We start from the raw sequence: 21,783 nt of genomic DNA on the forward strand, positions 1-21,783 counted from the left end.
GCATCGGTTTGGAGTGGATCCAAAATTCCTGGGTCACGCGTTAATGAAGCTCCAAGGGACCTCCAAGCCATTTCAAACTGGATTCCTCCATGGCACTGCCTACAGGTGATCAAAAATCCGGTTGTGTGTCTCCTTGAGAGTTTATAGACAAAATCTTTTCATAATCTATGGCCTTTTAAAGGGACGACATGAGGGTATTTTCTCTCTCCCCCCCTTCCTTACTATTATTATATTAAGTATTTTGTGTTTTATGTTGCAAACCTCCCTGGTCTCTCGAGGAAGGGCAGTTTTATAAATACGATAAAGGATAAAGTAATAATCATTTGCCTGTCCCGAGTCAACAATCAGCTGGAAAGGAGGTAGTCTCCACCATCGACCCTAAAGCTGGCATCTCTCTCCTGCCTGCACAGATCCGCCTCGGAAACCTCAGGTGACCTCCTTCCTTCAGACACAGGGCAGGCAAGTGGCCGTCATTCACTGCAGCACCCAGAGTGAGCCCCAGTCCCAGCTGGCCATCTACAAGGGCGGTGAGCTCCTGGCCTCCACCATCAACTCTGGCACGGTGGCACCCAACCCGCGGGTCGGCGTATCAGCCTCGTACAACAGCTTGAGAGTGGAGATCTCCCACGTGGTGATGGAGGATGAAGGAGAGTACTTCTGCTTTGCTGGCAATGTGCACGGCAACGCCAGCTCCTCGGTGATGTTCATCGCAGAGAGTGAGTAGGAGAAGGGGTGCAATTGTGTGAAGGGTGGCTCAGCAGGTAGAGTATGAGACTCTTTATCTCAGTGTCAGGGATGTTCCTCCCCAGAGCGACAGCGAGGACTCCGGAGAGGAAAGAGGGCAGACTGGGGGGGGGGGGGAGTAGAGACTTGATTCCTTCCCACATTGAGAGTGCTGTAAGTCCATCTCGCTCTGGATTGCAAGCTGTTGAAGCCGGCTGCAGGGCAACAGCCACTGTTAGATTTGGCTCAAGAGCAGGAGGGGCTGGCTGCGCCTGAGTCTCCTCAGAGCAGGAGGAAGAGCTGGGTATTAGGGCAACGTCAGCCCAGCAGGAGGTGGGGAAAAAGGTGGAGGATATCCTGCTGGCACAGACAGCATCATCCAGTGGGAGCAACTGATTCATCCAGTGGAGCTCAGATTGCAGCTACTGTGTAATTACTAAATAAATCTAAGAGTAATTAACCTGCCAAGGGACGCGGGTGGCGCTGTGGGTTAAACCACAGAGCCTAGGACTTGCCGATCAGAAGGTCAGCGGTTCGAATCCCCGTGATGGGGTGAGCTCCTGTTGCTCTGTCCCAGCTCCTGCCAACCTAGCAGTTCAAAAGCAAACCAGTGCAAGTAGATAAATAGGTACCGCTCCAGCGGGAAGGTAAACGGCATTTCCGTGCACTGCTCTGGTTCGCCAGAAGCGGCTTAGTCATGCTGGCCACTTGACCCGGAAGCTGTACGCCGGCTCCCTCGGCCAGTAAAGTGAGATGAGCCAGAGTCGGCCACGACTGGCCCTAATGGTCAGGGGTCCCTTTACTTTTAATTAACCTGCCAGCTTGCCATGTCTTGTATGAGAGAGACATTGTAAATCCTGACACTCAAGGTCATGGGTGTTCGAGCCCCAGGTTGGCCAAAGAGATTCCTGCATTGCAGAGCAGCCTTCCTTTTTTAGATCTGCCCATTAACAGAGCTCTGTTTTCCTGCCTTTCATGGTCGGTGTGCTTAGCTGCAAGAATCTGGATTTCTCCTCCGGATGTTCTCGAAGGGAATGCAGTGAACCTCACCTGTGCAGCTGACAGCAATACAGCTGGCGATCCGCACTACACCTGGTATAAAAACAACAGGTGGTACGCCGAAGACGCATCAAATATGCTGTCAATTCCCCATGCTACGGTGGCTGATGCTGGCTCCTACTACTGCACGGTGAAGAACCAGGAGAGGGTTCGGAACTCCTCCTTGGGCACTCTGAACGTCCTCTGTAAGTCCCTGAATTTACAAACTGTTGTTGCCCAGTCTCTGTGGTGGTGGGTGCCCATAGAGCAGAAGGAAGGGAGGCCACCTGTAGGTGGCGCAAGAGAGAGTGGCAGGCAGAGTCAGGATCAGGAGAACTGAGGCCTGCCGCAAAAGACCCCTTAACGCTACCCCTGCCTCCCTTCACCAAAAATGCAAGTATCATGCTTCTAATTTGTATAATTTCCGAGCAGTCGAAATCTCGCAAGTTAACTATGCATAAGACGCAATCACACTATGCTGCATTTTGATGCATCCTCCCAAAAAACTTGCTTAGATCAAAACTGAGAAAAATAATGGGCTGGCTACATTTTAAACCCAGAATGCGTACGCACATCTTTTTGTTACTGCTGCATAACTCAGTCCCCTGATTCTGCTGATTTCTCTCCTCTTTCCCCCTCCTGGAAGATCCTCCCAGGAACGCTTGGGTGAAGTCTTTCCTGGAGACCCAGAAAGGGATGCTGGCCATCATTGTGTGCTCTGTCGAAAGCAACCCCGGGGCTGTACTCTCCCTCCTCCGAGGCAGCAAAGTCCTCGCATCAAGCTCTTTCCAAGCCAGCCGGGCGCCAAACCACAGGCTGAGGGCCGCTGCCTCTCCAAACTCCTTGAGACTCGAGATCAAAGATGTCGGCCTGGACGACGAGGGGATGTACGAGTGCCTGGCTAGCAATGGCATTGGCAAGACCAGCACCTCCTTAGACTTCACAGTGGCGAGTGAGTGAAGACACCTGGCGCTTGGGGAAGGGTTGTATCTCAGTGGCAGAAGGTCCCAGAAAGTCAATCCCCAACAGCTCCTCTAGGTAACTGGGGAAGTAGGTCAGACCCAAGAGAGCCCATCTAGTCTAGTATTTTGTTTTGTGGCCAGCCAGGTATCCCAATAGAAAGCCCCCAAGCATTACCTGAGTGCAGCATCTTTCTCCCCGCTTGCGATTCTCCAGCAAGTGGTCTTCACAGGTGTATTCAATAGTGGTAGGAGAGCACAGCCATGTTAAGATTCCTGCTCCGTGTTTGCAGTCATGAGATTGTTGTCTATCACATGACAGTGTATGTTTTCATTCCACAGGGTGGGAAGTGACGGAGACAGGATGTTTTGGTATTACTGTGTTCCGTGAAGTGGGACTATTGTCCTTTGTTCTTTCTCTCTTTGCTGTCTGATGAGAAAGAGGAAGGAGCAAAGGCAGAATGCTCCGAGTGTAATATATGTAAATAAACGTAGATTAGCCACAATGCTGTGCTACTGAGTTTGCTATGCAAACTGCGAATACTCTGCGGATCCCTAAGTGTGCTAATGCCTTTTGGCATCAGTCGCTGTGATGTTCGGGCAGAAGAAAGCTTTTGACGCTCCTGAACAATTGACCAGGAGGGAGAGAACATGCCAGCCAGGTGTGTGTCTCTGCCAGGGTCCTACACAAGAGTAGGATGCTCCTAACAAGCCATTGTGGCTAGTGGCCATTGGTAGACTTGGCCCCCATTCATTTTGTCTAATCCTCTTTGAGAGCCATTGAAGTTGGCGGCCATCACTACATTCCATGGCTGCCAATTTTGTTGTTTACATTAGTACCGTGTCAAGGAATGCTTCCAAACAATACAGGCACAGTACAGTGGTGCCTCGCAAGACGAAAAGAATCCGTTCTGTGATTCTCTTCATCTAGCGGTTTTTTTGTCTTGCGAAGCAAGCCCATTGACGGATTAGCGCTATTAGCGCTATTAGCGGCTTTTAGCGGCTTTTAGCGGCTTATCTGCTGATCGGATCAGCTGATAAGTGGCTTAGCGGCTTAGAAAAAGGGGGGGGAGGAAAAAAAACCCGCAGGAACTCGCAAGACTTTTTTGTCTTGCGAAGCAAGCCCATAGGAGATTCCTTTTGCGAAGCACCTCCAAAACGGAAAACTCTTTCGTCTAGCGAGTTTTCCGTCTTGCGAGGCATTCGTCTTGCGGGGCACCACTGTATATTTTTGTTTTCCATGTCAATGTACATTAAACAATGATACTTAGCACAGGCCAAGGAAGCCAATGATTCCCTGTTGGAGCTGGTGGCTTCAGTCCGTTTCAGCTTCCTTCTTCTCCATCTTGCAGCTACGAGGGTTGTGATTAAGCCAGTCTCAGAGGTGCGTGAAGGGGATCGGGTCTCTCTCATCTGTGAAGACAGAAGCTCCCCATCAACAGCTGTCTACACCTGGTACAAGAATTCCAGGTGGCTGTCTGAGGGCCCGGCCCCCTCCCTCATCTTCCAGGCAGTGGCAACCAGCGACGTGGGCTCCTACTCCTGCCAAGTTCAGAACGAGAGGGGGACCAGGAAGTCTCCACCTGCCGCCCTGAGGGTGCTCTGTGAGTACAGCAAGAATTCCCTTTTGGAATGGGTTTGTGCGTGGACTTACGAAATGTTCCTTAAACCATGGGGCTGGTCTTGCAATCTGCACACTGGAGCCTGTTAAAATGACCCATTTTGTCCAGGGAAAAGTGAGTCGCTATGCACAGTGCTGATTGGCTAGCACCTGTGTCGTCATGAGTCTACTTTCCTTCTCCTCCTCCACACCTCCCAAACTCCCAGGGTAGTTTTTCAACTTATAAAATGTTGAGTGGAGCAAGGGACAAGAGGAACTTTATAGGAATGGACACATAGGGCTCATTAACTGGGAAAGGGGGATTCTTCTGCTATGAAAAATCTTGAAAACTTTTCAAAAAGGAAAGAAGAAAGAATGACTTGTGCCTTAAATATGGAGGCAGAAGCTAAAGTGACAACTAACTCAGCGTTCTTATTGCTAATCTCTGCACTTGCTGATTACAATCTGAAAGGGAGGGAATCTGGGCTCTCTCCCCATGGGGAAAAACACTTGATTGTGACTTCCATTTTGGAGACAAGATTGTGTGCATCCTGAGAGACATTTTGAAGACTTGGGGATGGAAGTGCCTGTCAGCCTATTTCCTTCCTTCCTTAGGTACAGTTCAGTCTATTTCTGCAACCATTTGGGTTAGTTTTCATACATTTCTACTGATACAGTACACATATTTAGCACCCAGTTTGATCTAACATATGCCTTATTGCAAGCCATTTCTCCTAATCTGATCCATTTTTGTGAACACTTTCCCTTAATATACAGTACACTTCTTTGGTTGGATAGCTGTGCTGCAAAATCCAGAGAAGTACAAATTAAAATGCTGCTTGCATTTCATGTCTCATAGTGAAGTGCAAATTGGAGGGGGTCACATTAAAAAAATGCAAAACAAATTTCTCTCCCATTCTCAGTGAGGACTAGAAACTCTTTCCACAAAGCAATCTGAGGTTTGCAGTACGTACCCAGTACTTAGAATTATAGAATCATCGAAGAAGTGGAAGAGACCCAAAGGGTGGCGCTGTGGTCTACACCACTCAGCCTTTGGGGCTTCCCTATCAGAAGGTTGGCAATTCAAATCAAATTCTTCTTTTGTGTTTCAAAAGTTTTCAACCAACCTAGCTTCTGCCAACCTAGCAGTTCGAAAGCATGCCAGTGCAAGTAGATAAATAGGTACTGCTGCGGCAGGAAGGTAAACGGCATTTCTGTGCGCTCTGGTTTCCATCACGGTGTTCCATTGCACCAGACGCGATTTAGTCCTGCTGGCCACATGACCCAGAAAGCTGTCTGTGGACAAAGGCTGGCTCCCTCGGCCTGAAAGCGAGATGAGCATCTCACCCCAAAGTCGCCTTTGACTGGACCTAACCGTCCAGGGGTCCTTTATTATTATTTATTGAATTTATATACCACCCTATACTCAGGAGTCTCAGGGTGGTTCACAAAATAAAATCAAGGTATAAAGCCTCAAAATATCTAATAAAAATAAAAACAACAAACCAATAGCCCCCCCAGAAAACACATTTTAAAAGGGCATAGTATGTAAATAAGCCTGGTTAAAAAGGAATGCTTTTGCCTGGCGCCTAAAGGTGTATCATGAAGGCACCAGGCAAACTTCCCTGGGGAGAGCATTCCACAGACGGGGAGCCACTGCAGAGAAGGCCCTGTTCTCGTGTTGCCAGCCTCTGGACCTCTCGAGGAAGAGACACACGAAGAAGGGCCTCAGAAGATGATCTCAGGATCCGGGTAGGTTCATATGGAAAGAGGCATTGTGAGGTATTGTGGCCCTGAGCCGTTTACCTTTACCTTTACCTTAGCTAGTCCAGCTCCCTTGCAATGCAAAAATGCAGGTATCCACGGTTTAAATCCGGCCCTTGCTGCCAGGCCACCACCTCTTGTGCAGAAACATCTTGACACGTGACATCAATTCTCCCCCACAGATGCTCCAAAGAAGCCCTCCCTGACTTCCTTCCTGGAGACTCAGTCCGGGAGCCAGGCCATCATCGAGTGTACGGTTGAGAGCCATCCACCGTCTGATGTCACCCTGTACAGGGAGGGCGTGATCTTGGCTTCCAGCAGCAGTTCTGGGACTCTCCCTACCCAGCGGCTCATTGTCCACTCAGCCCACAACGCCCTGAAAGTTGAGATCAAGGATCTCCGCCTCGAAGACAACGGGCAGTACCGATGCTCCGCTAAGAACACCTATGGGGAGACCACCGCTTCCATGCGCTTCAATGTGGAGAGTGAGTGATTCTCTGCCACCCTCTCCCCTTCCTATGTGGGGGAATGACCCTTTTATGGGTGTCCAGCAGAAGCACGACTGCCAACATGTGTGCCACTTCCGGCCCCAGAAGGGGGCAGAACAGGATAGGACAGGGGCGGAAGAGGCTTACGCACGATGCACCAAATGCCACAAAACATAATAATAATAAATAGGTATTGTTGTGGTGGGGAGGTAAATGGCATTTCTGTGCGCTCTGGTTTCCGTCACAGTGTCCCATTGCGCCAGAAGTGGTTTAGTCCTCCTGGCCCCATGACCCGGACAAACGCTGCCTCCCTTGGCCTGAAAGCGAGATGAGCGCCTCAACCCCAAGGTCGCCTTTGACTGGACTTAACCATCCAGGGGTCCTTTACCTTTTTACCTTTTACTTAAGGGCTTTAGATACTAATAGCAACACTTTGAACTTGGCCCAGTAGCAGATGGGCAGCCAGCACAGACCTCTGAGCACCGCTGTTCTGTGATTACAAAGCATCCCTCCTGTCAGCAAGGGTGCTGCAGCCTCCTACACTAAGGTTACAAGATTTTTTTCAAAGAATCCGGGAACACTTTTTTAAGAGAGAGAGAGAGAGAAGTTATTTTTAAAAAGATTATTATTTTTCAAAAAGAAGAAGTAATATCTTCTCTTCTGTGGTTTCCTCTGTTGCATGGCCTTCCGCTGGGCCCCATCCTGCTCTCTCGGCGCGCTAGCCGCTGTGGAGTAGGCTCAGGTCGGGCCTGGGCTCGGCCACATGTCCGTGCTCTCTTACCTCTCCTCCTCAGTGGCGGCAGTGGCGTGGCAAGGTCAGGGCTCCCCTCTTTTTTCTCCTTCCTCTTTTTCCTTCTCCTTCTCCTCCTTCTCCCTGCATCGGCTCTGGGGTTTTCCTGGCCCCGGAGAGCCGCTGGGCAGTTGGCCGGGTGCTCTCACTCCCGGCTCATTTTGGGTCAAGGGGAGGTCAGCAGTTCCCCCAGCTGACACACCGGGCATCCCCGGTCCCCCCAGCTGACACACCGGGCATCCCCGGTTCCTCCTCGGCAGTGGCAGCAGCAGCAGCAGTCTCAGCAGCCCGGCACCAGCCTGGTAGTGCAGTTGGCTCTGGCTGGCTTCAGGAGCTGTTTGCTGCCATGGCGCCCGCCATTTTGCCTCACCGGAAGTCCCCATATGATGTGTCTTGTACCGTTGAACCAATCACGCGACAGTCATTCCCTACTAATAAATCTATAACCAGTGGCGTAGCGTGGGGGTGCAGGGGGGGCCAGCCGCACCGGGCGCAACATGTGGGGGGGGCGCGCTCGCACTCTCAGCTCTCTGCCCCTACCTGGCTCACTCACTCTCTTTCACTGCAGTGCTGGCTGTGCAAATCCGATCCGAGCCGCTGGGTCGCCGCCCACTGTGGAGGGGGGGTGCCAGGCGTGCGGTGCGGAGAGAGAGCGAGGGACTATCTGGGGGAGGGACAGTGCAGCGGCTGCCCAGCGCAGCGCTGAGCGCGGGAGAGAACCACACCAGACCAGACCAGGCAGCAGCAAGAAGAAGCTGGCAGCGGCGGCAGGTTAGGGGTTAGGGGGCGCAAATTACTTGCCTTGCCCCGGGTGCTGACAACCCACGCTACGCCACTGTCTATAACACTTAAAATATAAATCCGGGGACATTAAATGAAATCCGGGGACATTCCGGGGACGGATTTTGTCCAGGGACAGATTTGTAAATCCAGGGACTGTCCCCGGGAAACGGGGACATCTGGTAACCATATCCTACGCCCATTGCAGCTTCCGGATCAGGCACGAGCAAAGCCTCGCGTTGCAGTAATCCAGCCCTGCAGTAACCAATGCAGGAAGCAGAGGGCGACAAATTATTTTGGTTTCTGTCTTGCTCTTTTCCCTACTCAGATGCCAGGGTCAAGATTGAGCCCTCTCCCGATGTCCAGGAAGGAGCAGTGGCCAACATGACCTGTGTGGTTGTCAGCCAGGCGGTGGGAGAAATGAACTACACGTGGTATAAGAACAGCAAGTGGCTCCAGGGTGGTCCAGAGCGGTCCCTCCTCCTGGTGGGCGTGGCCAGGGACGATGCTGGCTCGTACCACTGCCAGGCAGAGGGGAGGACGGGAACCGTGACCTCTGCCTTGGTCATCTTGAACGTGCTTTGTAAGTTTGTGAGTCTTTGTGAGATCTGTGAAGGCTGCTACAGGGCCAGCTCAGCCCACTGGGCTGTCCCACCTCCGATTCATAGAATTGTACCATTGGAAGGGCACCCAGGGTCATCTAGTCCAACCCCCTGCAGTGCAGGAATCTCAGCTCAAGCATCCATGACAGATGGCCATCCAAATCAAGGGAAGTAATAGTGCCACTGTATTCTGCTCTGGTCAGACCTCACCTGGAGTACTGTGTCTGGTTCTGGGCACCCCAGTTCAAGAAGGACACTGACAAACTGGAACGTGTCCAGAGGAGGGCAACCAAAATGGTCAAAGGCCTGGAAACGATGCCTTATGAGGAACGGCTAAGGGAGCTGGGCATGTTTAGCCTGGAGAAGAGGAGGTTAAGGGGTGATATGATAGCCATGTTCAAATATATAAAAGGATGTCACATAGAGGAGGGAGAAAGGTTGTTTTCTGCTGCTCCAGAGAAGCGGACACGGAGCAATGGATCCAAACTACAAGAAAGAAGATTCCACCTAAACATTAGGAAGAACATCCTGACAGTAAGAGCTGTTTGACAGTGGAATTTGCTGCCAAGGAGTGTGGTGGAGTCTCCTACTTTGGAGGTCTTTAAGCAGAGGCTTGACAACCATATGTCAGGAGTGCTCTGATGGTGTTTCCTGCTTGGCAGGGGGTTGGACTCGATGGCCCTTGTGGTCTCTTCCAACTCTATCATTCTATGATTCTATGAACCTCTGCTTAAAAACCTCCAAGGAAGGAGAGGCCACCACCTCCCGAGGGAGCCCGTTTCAGCCCGTCGAGCAGTTCTTACTGTCAGAAAGTTCTTCCTGAAATTTAGTCAGAATCTCCTTTCTTGTAACTTGAAGCCATGGGTTCGAGTTCTACCCTTCAGAGCAGGAAATAGCAAGCTTGCTCCATCTTCCATGTGGCAGCATTTTAGATATCTGAAGATGATGATCATCTGTTTGGGTGATTGGTTAGAGTGTGATGTTGATAATGCCAAGGTTGCTGGTTCGATCCCTGTATGGGACAAATGCATATTCCTGCATATCAGGGGGTTGGACTAGATGACCCTCGGGGTCCCTTCCAACTGCATAATTCTATGATTCTAATTACAGCTTTGGCCAACCTGATGCCCTCCAGATATTCTGATCATCCTGGCCACCCTCCTCTGCACACCTTCCAGCTTTAAAGAGGGCATGTCAATATCCTCATTAAATTGTGGTGCCCAGAACTAGACACAGCATTCCCAGGGTTGGAGAATCCTAGAGGCTCTGGGTGAATTGGGGAAAACTGCGGTGCCACCTGAGACCCATCAGGAAATGGCGGCAAAATGGAAGAGTAATGAAATTCCCTCTATACAAGATTGGATTGAAAAGCTGACAGAATATGCAGAATTAGATGGTCTATCAGGAAAAATAAAGAATAAATCAAAACAGGAATTTGTTTCAAAGTAAGTAAGTGTTCCAGTTTGCGAACTTTTTTCAGAAGCCAAACGTGCTCCGTTTTGAGTCTTAACGCTTCCGATTTGATTGCCACTCTTCCGTTTTGAGTGTTGCACTGAGGTCTGTCTGTTTTTGCTATTTATTTTGCGTTTTTGCGGCCTTTTGTTTTTGTGACTGTGGAACCCAGTTCAGCTACTGATTGATCGACTGACTGATTGATTGATTGATTGATTGATTGTGTGACTGCAGTACATTGTTTATTGCTTTCATTTTATGGATCAATGGTCTTGTGAGATAGTAAAATTCATATAATTTTTTTTTTTAATGTCCAGTAGCACCTTAGAGACCAACTAAGTTTATTCTTGGAATGAGCTTTCATGTGCATGCACACTTCTTCAGATACCTGTTTTAGGGGTTGATTTTAAAAGCCTGGAACAGATTAATCCATTTTGCATTACTTTCTATGGGAAAGCACACCTTGGTTTGGGAACGCTTTTGTTTTGGAACGGTCTTCTGGAATGGATTAAGTTTGAGAACCAAGGTACCCCTGTATTTGGTCAAAAGAGCCATGGACTCCAAAAGGTTGAAAACCTCTGCCCTAGGGGGTTCCCCCAGCTGCAGCCTCCTAGCACTCCTCTTCATCCAGCCGGTCCTTGACACCTCGGGATTAGATGGACTATCTTTTTATTCTATGTTCTTACCCATCCAGATGCACCCAGCACCCCTGCCATCAGTGCCTACCTGGACAACCAAAACGGGAAGATGGGCATCATCGACTGCAAGGTGGACAGCCACCCCCGCTCCCTGCTTGCCTTGTACAAAGGAGATCGGCTCCTGGCTGCCACCAACCACTCCCATGCCGCAGCCGGCCTGCGCTTTGCCATGTTCCCCTCCTACAACAGCCTGAGGGTGGAGATCCGAGACGTCACACCAGAGGATTCGGGGCGTTATGTCTGCCAGGCCAGCAACCTATTTGGAAAGACCGCCAGCACTGTTGACTTCAGCGCGGAAAGTGAGCAGAACTCATGCAGGGGGGGCGGGAGACAAAAATGGAGAAATGAGTGGGGTTTTCAGAGGAGTGGGGAGTCTATTTGTTTTATAAAAACCAGTACACTATGGGGTGGCCACCACCATCCCATGGGCTAAATCTGACCCACAAGGCTGTTTCCCCCCAAACCACACCTACCTGCCTCACACCAGACTGCCAGGAGCTTGGCCTACACTCGAGTAGGACCCTGGCAGAGACACATGCCCAACTGGCATGTTCTCTCCCTCCTGGTCTTTCGTTCGGGAGCTTCAAAAGCTTTCTTCAGCCCGAACATCACAGTGACCGATGCCAACAGACATCGGCACACTTAGGGATCCACAGTTTGCGCATTTCAGGTGCAAAACTCATTATTTTGGCTAATCTACTTTTATTTACATATAAACACACCCGGAGCACTGCAACATGGCTCCCTCTCCCTCTAGCATCAGACAGCAAAGAGAAAAAGAACAAAGGACAACAGTCCCACTTCACGGAACACAGGAACACAAACATCCTGTCTCCGTCACTTCCCACTCTGTGGAGTCAAAACATATACCATCATGTGAAAGACAACAATCCCATGACTGCAATCACGGAGCAGGAATTCTAACACAGATATCGTAAGTGACGTCAGATGTGCAGCACGTAGAGATGAGGCTGGATCAGCTGTGTGACTGAGTTTCTCTTAGGGAACTCAAATGCACAATTGATCCTTCCAAACAGGAGACGTGAAGTCACTGCCTATCAGCTGACAAACTTGGAGGACTCAATTCTTCAGCCGATTCCTGCAGAAAGCAGGGCTGAAGTCACCACCCACCCATCAGCTGGACCTCTTCTCATAATCCCCAATCCAAGAGGTCCTGTATGATGGAATCATAGAGTTGGAAGGGACCCCAAGAGCCATCTAGTCCAACCCCCTGCCTTGGACCTCAGCTAAAGATGGCCATCCAACCTCTGCTTAAAAACCTCCAATGGAGGAGAGTCCACAACCTCCTGAAGGAATCCATTCCACTGTAAAGTGGCTTGCGGTGGACTTCTTCAATCAACACACCACTGTGATGCTAGAGAGAGTTTTGCTTGGTCAGAACAACAGCAGCCGGTGGAGAACCTGCAAAAGTGGAGTCCTCCGTCCTGTAAATCACACAAGTTTATCTAGAGGCATTCCCACTTTACACATGCCCAGAAATTAACACACATTCTCAGAGGAAAAGCATAACTGTGTTATCAGTGCCAGATGCCTGATTCAGTGAGAAGGACAGAGCACCTCCTTTCAGTTGTTTTATGTTGTAAACCGCCCTGTGACCCTGGGTTGAAGGGCAATATATAAATTTAATAAACAATAATATCAGGCTAGCTCAAGACTGGGCTTTTTCCTGCACAAGCTTTCTTGACACACTCCTAATAAGGTTTGAGGAAGCAGGTTCTCCAAACAATATCCTTTTCTGCCCTTCCTTTCACTGCCTTTACATCTTAGGCTAGAAATATGCTTATTGATAAGCCTCCCACCATGGGTGGTTCTCAATGTCCTCTTCTGAGCTATTTTCTCACCCACTTCAACCTCTGTTTGCCTGCAGCGCTCTCTGACCTCCACTTGTTCAAGATCCTGGCTGGGGTGTTCTTTGCCTTGACTTGTGCAGCTCTGCTTTGTGGCTTGGCTCTTGGGATGCAAACATATTGGACCCGGTAAGGCTGGCTGGTGTTCGCTTCCATCGATCATTAACACAATGGATTCGGGAAGAGGAAGCCTGTCATCTGGTTGGCCTCTGAGATAACAGGATGCTGGATTTGGTTGACCACTGGCCTGATCTAGCAGGGCTATTCCTATGTTCTTATTATTTCTAGGACCTTTCTGGGGGGAGGAGCCCATGGGATTTGCTGCCACAAGTTGTCGTGATGGCCACCAACTTCCTGCCCTCCAACATTTCTCCAATGAAAATAGGAACGTCCTATTCCATAATTTAGGACACAGGGGGCACTGAGGTCTAAACCACAGAGCCTAGGACTTGCCGATCAGAAGGTCGGCGGTTCGAATCCCTGTGACGGGGTGAGCTCCCATTGCTCGGTCCCTGCTCCTGCCAACCTAGCAGTTAGAAAGCACATAAAAGTGCAAGTAGATAAATAGGTACCGCTCCGACGGGAAGGTAAACGGCGTTTCCGTGCGCTGCTCTGGTTCGCCAGAAGCGGCTTAGTCATGCTGGCCACATGATCCGGAAGCTGTACGCCGGCTCCCTCAGCCAATAAAGTGAGATGAGCGCCGCAACCCCAGAGTCGTTCGCAACTGGACCTAATGGTCAGGGGTCCCTTTACCTTTACCTATTCCATAATAATAAATTTATTACTTATACCCCTGCCCATCCAACTAGGTTGCCCCAACCACTCTGGGCAACTTCCAACATATATAAAAACATAATAAAACATTAAACCACTTCCCTATACAGGCGTGCCTTCAGAAGTCTTCTAAAGGTTATATAGTTATTTATCTCCTTGGCTTGAGGGTCCCATAACTCCATACCCTCCAACATTTCTCTGTTGAAAATAGGGACGTACTAAGGAAAAGCGGGGCATCCTGGGATCAAATGAGAAACCGGGACGGCTTCTGTAAATCTGGGAGTGTCCCTGGAAAATAGGGACACTTGGAGGGTCTGCAACTTTTACAAGGATTAGAAGATAAAGCTAACAATCACTGCTAGTCACCATGATAGTGTGCTGCCTCCTGAATTTGCTACCACTAGCTGGGGAACAAGAGTGAAAGAGGGCCGTTGACGCCATATTGTGTTGGTTGCTTCCCATTTGGGAAGGTTTCTGGTTGACTGACATTGGCTAGATAAATACTACGTCAGCTGGCTGGGGCTGATAGGAGTTGCACTCCCAAAATATCTGGAGGGCATCAGGTTGGCCAAAGCTGTACTAGAATAATAGAATTGTACAGTTGGAAGGGACCACAAGGGTCATCTAGTCCAACCCCCTGCAATGCAAGAATCTTTTGCCTGCATGGGGCTTGAAGCCATGTCCCATGCTCTGCCAAATGAGCTATCCCAGATCAGGAGGTCCTCTCCTTATGTTTCCAATTGCATTAAACCCGCATAAGTAACGATAGCCATCAACCTGGATGGCTTCTAAAGAGGAGCAGAGAAACTCACAGAGGAGAAGGCTGTTGTCAACCACGTTCTCCCTCCTCTGTCCAAGGCAGGAATGCTTCTTGCTGCCAGCTGCCAGGAAAAATCGAAAGTGGGGAGAGTTGCCACTGTATGCCCTCAGCTCCTGCTTGTGGGATTCCTCCTGTGGGCATCTGGTTGGCTGCAGAATGCTGGACATAGGGTTGATCCAGCAACCAGGCTCTTCTCAGATTCCCAAGTTTGCAGCGTAGCCACACCCAAAGAGACAGCCCCTCCAACCTCTTGTGTTATATTTTCCAGGATCAATGAAGAGTGCAAAAGGTGGAAGCAGCAGAAAAACAAGAAGGAGGAAGCAGCAGCAGGGGCAGAAAACAGAGAAGAGACTGTCCAGGTTCATAGAATCATTGGATTGTTGTGGGCATGTTCAGGGATGCAGGAGATGATATATTGTTTGATTATAGCCTTTCCAACTTGTGTTAACAAGTTCACAATTTAGCAGAGTAACATTCCCCTTTTTAAGCTCACAGCAGACGCATTTGCTCAGGCTCGCTAAAGCCTCTATAATAGCTGTTCTGGTATTTTCCCCTTATTCCCTCATAAAAGATAAGACACAACACAGTTTGCCATAAATGTATAGAAGGTTTACTCACATTCTGTTCACAATTGGATCCCAGAAGGCAGACTTAGCTTAGAAAAGTAACATACACCTGGAAACTATCTCATAAGAAGACAGTCCCTTTGTCCTCTCTTGGCTGGAGGCCAAGAGGGCATCTTTGGCTAAGCAGATGTTGCTTCTTCGATGCATGTAGTCAAAAGGTGAGAGATGGCTGCCCTGCCCTGTGCTTTTGTCATTACCTGCACAGGTGAGGCCACGCCCATCTCTAGTCACATGCAGAGGAAGTCTGTCCCAGCCCAGAAGGAACAAGAAGTTTACCTGCTGGCTGGATAAACATTCCTCCCCATGTGTAAACATGTTCACTCTAGGAATGTTGTATTTGACTGCTCTTGTGCTTCACATCCCACAACTGTAAAGATAGTAGGGGTCCCCAAGGGTGATCTTGTCCAACCTGCTGCAATGCAGGAACCACAGCTAAAAAATCCCTGGTGGGTAGCCATTAAGCCTCTGTTCCAAAAGCTCCAGTGATGGAGAGTCCACCACCTTGCAAGGGAGTCCTTTCCACAGTCAAGCAGCTCTTACTGTCAGCAAATTCTCCCTCATGTTTAGTAGGAATCTTCTTCCTTGTCATTTGAATCCATCTGTTCTGGTCCTGCCCTCTGGAGCAGCAGAAAACAAGCTTGCTCCCTCTTCCATGTGACAGCCCTTCAGATACTTGGAGGTGGTTTTCTAATAATAATAATAATAATAATAATAATAATAATAATAATAATAATAATAATAATTTATTATTTATATCCCAGCTATCTGGCTGGGCTTCCCCAGCCACTCTGGGCGGCTTCCAACAGAATATTAAAATACAATAGTCTATTAAACATTAAAAGCTTCCCTAAACAGGGATGCCTGGTAGTTGTTGTTCTCTTTGACATCTGGTGGGAGGGCGTTCCACAGGGCAGGTGCCACTACCAAGAAGGTCCTCCGTCTGGTTCCCTGTAACTTCACTTCTCACAGTGAGGGAACCTCCAGAAGGCCCTTGGCACTGGACCTCAGTGTCCGGGCAGAACGATAGGGGTGGAGACGCTCCTTCAGGTATACTGGACCGAGGCCATTTAGGGCTTTAAAGGTCAGCACCAACACTTTGAATTGTGCTCGGAAACGTACTGGGAGCCAATGTAGGTCTTTCAAGACCGGTGTTATGTGGTCTTGGCAGCTGCTCCCAGTCGCCGCATTCTGGATTAGTTGTAGTTTCCGGGTCAGCTTCAAAGGTAGCCCCACGTAGAGCGCATTGCAGTAGTCCAAGCGGGAGATAACCAGAGCATGCACCTCTCTGGCAAGGCAGTCCACAGGCAGATATCACCTCTCAGTCTTCCCTTCTCAGCCTAAACCTTCCCAATTCCCTCAACTGTTCCTCATATGGCTTCGTTTCCAAAGCCCTTTATCATCTTGGCTACCCTCCTCTGCACACCTTCCAGAGAGTTTCAAAGCTATTGCCTTGCCTCCATCCAAGTCCCTCGCACTAGAATTGGATAGGGACACAAACTCGGAACAGGCGATTACTTCTGCCTTAGAATGGGATTAGCTGCTCTGCATTGTCAGGGCTGAACATGGTGCAAGTTTCCTTTCGTGAAGGCATTTAGAGGTGAGTCACTGTGTGCTGGGCCCGGGGGTAATCCGAGCAACGCGGTCCAGGTCTGGTCCCGAATCCAAGGCTTCCGCGCGGAGTCAGTCCGAAAGGGCCAAGGCAGGACACGAGGCAGGAAACCAGGCAAGGACAGGTACAGGATCACAGACACGATCTAGCAAACAGCAACATTGCTCCCACAACCTGGGGCAGGGTCCAACAGCCTTTTATCTCTGTCGGGGTAACGGCCAGTCCTGATCCCCCTGGCGACTCACCTCCCTGTCTCGCCCGAAGGTGAGTACTCCTCCTGCGAGTACTCAGGTCTCTCCTTCTCTCAGACCTCAGTCTCTGCAGCTTGGGAGACGTCGGTGGGTGACTAGACCCAGAGGCCGCCTCAGCCTCCCCTGACCCAACTGGTTTTGGAGCAGCTGTAAGTGATGGCCCAGCTGGAGGCAACGAGGTCATCCCCATATCTGGAGCCAGGGCAGGATCAGGCCCCTGACTTAGCCCAGGTGGTGCTTGTTGCAGGGGAACCTGTGCAGACTGGGGCTGTTCAGAATCAGGCCCCAGACTTGGTTCCGATGCTGCCTGAGGCAAAGGATCCGGTGCGGATTGAGACTCCTCTGGTTCTGAGTCCGAGCCCGAGTCCCAGGCCATCACACACTGGTGGGAAAGACTGATTGATCGTGGGCAAGTGTAAGTAACGTGATGGATGGTGCAAGCCTAGATTGTTGAGGGAAGACTCTGCTCTGGTCTTCAGGAATCCCTGTGGGGCAGAAGGTATTTCCTAATCTATGTTACCTTCAGTTCCTCGCTAAGGCTACTGGGTCACATTGGGAGCTGGGAATCAACCTCAGGAGCCATGCTGGATCGCTGAGGTTCCATATATCTGACTTGGTCACTTGGCTCTTTCCACAGCTGAGTGAGCAGAACCCAGGAACGCCTCCGGCCGGACGGTTCTGCCTCTCCTACAGGAAGCTGCGAGCAAAGACCGACATTCCTCCACAGGATGAACCCTCTGAACAGAGCTGCACAAGCGCCTTGTGAGCGGTGGGAAGAGATCTGGTGGGAGTCACAGCAACCAGAAGACCATGCCAGTTGTGGAGGACGAGGCGGAAAGTGTGATCATCTAAAGGCTGTTGCTCTGGACACTGAGTCGGAATCATAGAATTGTAGAGTTGGAAGGGACTCTGAGGGTCATCTAGTCCAGCCCCCTGCACTGAAGGAACCACAGCTAAAGAGGGACCCACAGCATCATCATTTCAGGCACCCCATTTTTCACCAAACCACCATTAACCTTTTCATTCATTTAAAATTTCAGAATTCATTCATTCAGAATTCAGATTTCAGAATTCAGATTTCATTTTTTAAATATATATATACAAATTTTTATTAGTTTTTTAACATACCATTTTCAACAGTGATTAAACATATTTTTACATCTTCAATTTTTTTGACTTCCATCAGTCCTGTCTGAAAATTTTCCTGTCTAATCTCTTAGTATGCATTTCTTATTTTCCCTATTACATTTCAAACTCATAACCAATATCTCTATCTTTTTCTAATTTGTAACACTTCGTATGGGACGTGGGTGGCACTGTGGGTTAAACCACAGAGCCTAGGACTTGCCGATCAGAAGGTTGGTGGTTCAAATCCCCGCGACGGGGTGAGCTCCCATTGCTCGGTCCCTGCTCCTGCAAACCTAGCAGTTCGAAAGCACGTCAAGTGCAAGTAGATAAATAGGTACCGCTCCGGCGGAAAGGTAAATGGCGTTTCCGTGCGCTGCTCCGGTTTGCCAGAAGCGGCTTAGTCATGCTGGCCACATTACCCGGAAGCTGTACGCCGTCTCCCTCGGCCAATAAAGCAAGATGAGTGCCGCAACCCCAGAATCGGTCACGAATGGATCTAATGGTCAGGGGTCCCTTTACCCTTTACCTTAACACTTCGCATATTTCTCCTTACAAAACTTCTTGTAGTCCTACTAGCGTAATTTGTTGATTGCAGTTGCTCTTCAAATAATTCATATACTTCTTCCAATCTTCTGTAAATCTCTGGTCCCGCAGGTTTCGAATCCTTCCTGTCATTTTGTCCAATTCTGCATAGTCCATTAATTTCATCTGCCATTCTTCTTTTGTCAGAATCATCAGATTTCATTTTTGATGTTTGAGTGGCCCGGGCAAAAATGAAGGAGGGGATACAGCCTTCCTCTGTAAGTCTTTTTTCCCCTCCTGCGCAAGCTATTCTGAGCAGGAGACCCTCTTCTGCTGACCTCCAAGTTGGGCAGAAATAGGAAGGGGCCACAGCTCAATGGGAGAGTGTCTGTGTTGGAAGCAGGTCTCAGGACCAATTCCTGGCAGCTCCAGGCAGGCTTGGGAGACGCTCTTCCCTGAAACCCTGGACAGCTGCTGCCGGTCAGTGTAAACAGTACTGAGCAAGATTGATCAATGGTCTGACTCAACGTGAGGCAGCTTTCTATAAGGACCATGTCTTGAAAGACCTACACTGGCTCCAAGTACGTTTCCGAGCACAATTCAAAGTGTTGGTGCTGACCTTTAAAGCCCTAAACAGCCTCAGTCCAGTATACCTGAAGGAGCGTCTCCGCCCCAATCGTTCAGCCCAGACACTGAGGTCCAGTGCCAAAGGCCTTCTGGCAATTCCCTCACTGCAAGAAGCCAAGTTACAGGGAACCAGGCAGAGGGCCTTCTCGGTAGTGGCGCCCACCTTGTGGAACGCCCTCCCACCAGATGTCAAAGAGAAAAACAACTACCAGACTTTTAGAAGACATCTGAAGGCAGCCCTGTTTAGGGAAGCTTTTAATGTTTAATAGGTTATTGTATTTTAGTGTTTTGTTGGAAGCCGCTCAGAGTGGCTGGGGAAACTCAGCCAGATGGGCGGGGTATAAATAAGAAATTATTATTATTATTACCATGTGCATGTAGAACAGACTGGGTCGTGCCATCTGCCTTGTCAGCAAAACTTTAGATAATCCCATGAGGTGCCAGCTCGCCAAATCCCGTACTTTTACTCCTCAGCCAATGGCATCTGGGTCAAAACCAGTGTCCTCATCGCCTCCTTGCCATAAAAAGTCAACATCAGCGCTACACAGTCATCACCTTCCCCGCCAAAGTCATCTCGCCGCAGCTGTCTGTGCTATTAACACTGTGTTGTCTAATAAATAATGTCACCAGCAACACAGTTTCCAGCACCCCAGCTTCTTCTCCAACTTTCTCTGAGACATGAGCGAGGAGCATGAGAAAATAAGAAGGGACTGCGGGATCAGGTCAAAGGCCCATCGAGTCCAGCATCCTCTCCTCACGCTGGCCGATCCGGAGGCTGCGGGAATACTCACAAGTAAGACCTGAGCCCACGAGCCCTCTCCCCTCTTGTGTTTCCCAGCATTGCTGCCTCCAACTGTAATAATAATAATAATAATAATAATAATAATAATAATAATAATAATAATTTATATCCCGCCCTCCCCAGCCAAAGCCGGGCTCCGAGCGGCTAACAACAATAAAAGTAACACAACATTCTAAAATCAATTCATTTTAAAATCAATTCAAAATCAAATCAATGGCAACCATTGGGCTAGAGTTCGGTGAGGATTGCCAAAGGAGGGGGTCAGGCTGTGCCTTGGCCAAAGGCCTTGTGGAACAGCTCTGTCTTGCAGACCCTGCAGAAAGATGTCAAGTCCCGCAGGGCCCTAGTCTCTTGGGACAGAGCGTTCCACCAAGTCGGGGCCACGGCCAAAAAGGCCCTGTCTCTGGTTGAGGCCAGCCTAACCTCCCTGTGGCCTGGGACCACCAAGATGTTTTTGTTTAAAGACCGTAAGGTCCTCCGTGGGACATACCAGGAGAGGTGGTCCCGTAGGTACGGGGGTCCTAGGCCGTATAGGGCTTTAAAGGTTAAAACCAGCACCTTAAACCTGACCCTGTACTCCACCGGGAGCCAGTGCAGCTGGTATTGCACTGGGTGAATGTGATCCCGCGGCAAGGACCCCGTAAGGAGTCTCGCCACGGCATTCTGCACCCGCTGGAGTTTCTGGGTCAGTCTCAAGGGCAGCCCCACATAGAGTGAGTTAGAGAGACACAGTAGAGCCATTTTGGCTAGGGACCATCCCAGCTCTCTCGTCCTCCATGAATTTGTCCAATCCTCTTTCCATCCATTCTTGTCTCCCCTTCAGCAGAAAGGAACAGTTTTGGTTGAGAACAACCTTCTCTCTCTGCTATGCAGCCCAAGGGGAGGGCAGGACTTCTTTATTATTTATTTATTTATTTATTTATTTATTATTTTTTGCATTTGTGAATGGAGAAATCTGAGGGTTCCCTTGGACAAAAAAAAGGGGGGGGGACACCAGCCAGGAATAGCAGAGCAAAACAGCAGCCAGTAGGCTTGGTCATTATTGAAGATTGTTGTGACAAGACTCCCACCTGCCACCAGGTGGAACAAGATGGAAGCCCCAAACAAAAGAGCCCCCAAACTTTTATTACGGTAGCTGCTAATCCCCATGTTACACCCCCCTCAAACTACATCATGGTTACATCATGAAAGGGGAGGTCTGGTGGCAGTAATCTGAGCATCCTGGACCCTGCCCCATGGTTCTCCTTGCCCTCCACCAAACACCCATCAAGTGGAACAAAAGAGATATTTACATTTCCCTGTTTCCCAGCCAAGTTAATCACACCCTTTGGTCTTCATCTGGGTTTGTTATTTCTGGAATGGCTACCTGTCTGGCACTCAGGTATCAGGAGGCCAGGAATTATCACTCAGGCAGAGGGGCTGCTGAGTAGCTGAGCTCACATGTCTATATGAATTTCTGAAGTTTTCCCTGTGATCCAGTACATAGATACATTTATCAGTGAATTCTTACATTTGGTATTGTGCAGCAGAGGCTCTTTGAATAGATAGGAAGAAACTGTGATGAAGTGTTTTGTGGGGACAAGTCACAAAAGTGATTGTGCTGGTTTTAGTAGTGGGCTGCATGTGCATGATATCTGCAGGAGGGGCAACCCTCCCCCCAACCTGTACATAAATTCCTGCAACACATTCATATCTCACTTTTTTCTTCAAGGAGCTCAAAGTGGCAGACATCGTTCTCCCTGCCCTCATCTAATCCCTACAACAACACCCCTGTGAGGTAGGTCTGGCTGAGAGGCAGAGACTGGACCAAGCTCACCCAGTGAGCTTCACGGCCGAGTGGGGATTTGAACCCAGGTCCCGGT

At 49.4% G+C, this 21,783-nt stretch overlaps 1 protein-coding gene across 1 annotated transcript in view; it reads left to right on the plus strand.

Annotated features, from left to right (window-relative positions):
* SIGLEC1 (sialic acid binding Ig like lectin 1) overlaps positions 1-17,880 on the plus strand; it is a 54,902-nt gene extending 37,022 nt beyond the window's left edge. Inside the window, exons 13-22 of the mRNA XM_081206903.1 lie at positions 411-716; positions 1,716-1,967; positions 2,408-2,713; positions 4,073-4,324; positions 6,267-6,569; positions 8,471-8,725; positions 10,891-11,193; positions 12,783-12,891; positions 14,625-14,715; positions 17,480-17,880. Of these exons, the coding sequence (XP_081063029.1) occupies positions 411-716; positions 1,716-1,967; positions 2,408-2,713; positions 4,073-4,324; positions 6,267-6,569; positions 8,471-8,725; positions 10,891-11,193; positions 12,783-12,891; positions 14,625-14,715; positions 17,480-17,608 (2,306 nt within the window). The 3' untranslated portion in view covers positions 17,609-17,880. The remainder of the gene's footprint in view (positions 1-410; positions 717-1,715; positions 1,968-2,407; positions 2,714-4,072; positions 4,325-6,266; positions 6,570-8,470; positions 8,726-10,890; positions 11,194-12,782; positions 12,892-14,624; positions 14,716-17,479) is intronic.
* The last annotated feature ends 3,903 nt before the right edge of the window (positions 17,881-21,783 follow it).

This window comes from Podarcis bocagei (genome assembly GCF_964188305.1).
Source record: "Podarcis bocagei genome assembly, chromosome: 9".
NCBI lineage: Eukaryota > Metazoa > Chordata > Lepidosauria > Squamata > Lacertidae > Podarcis > Podarcis bocagei.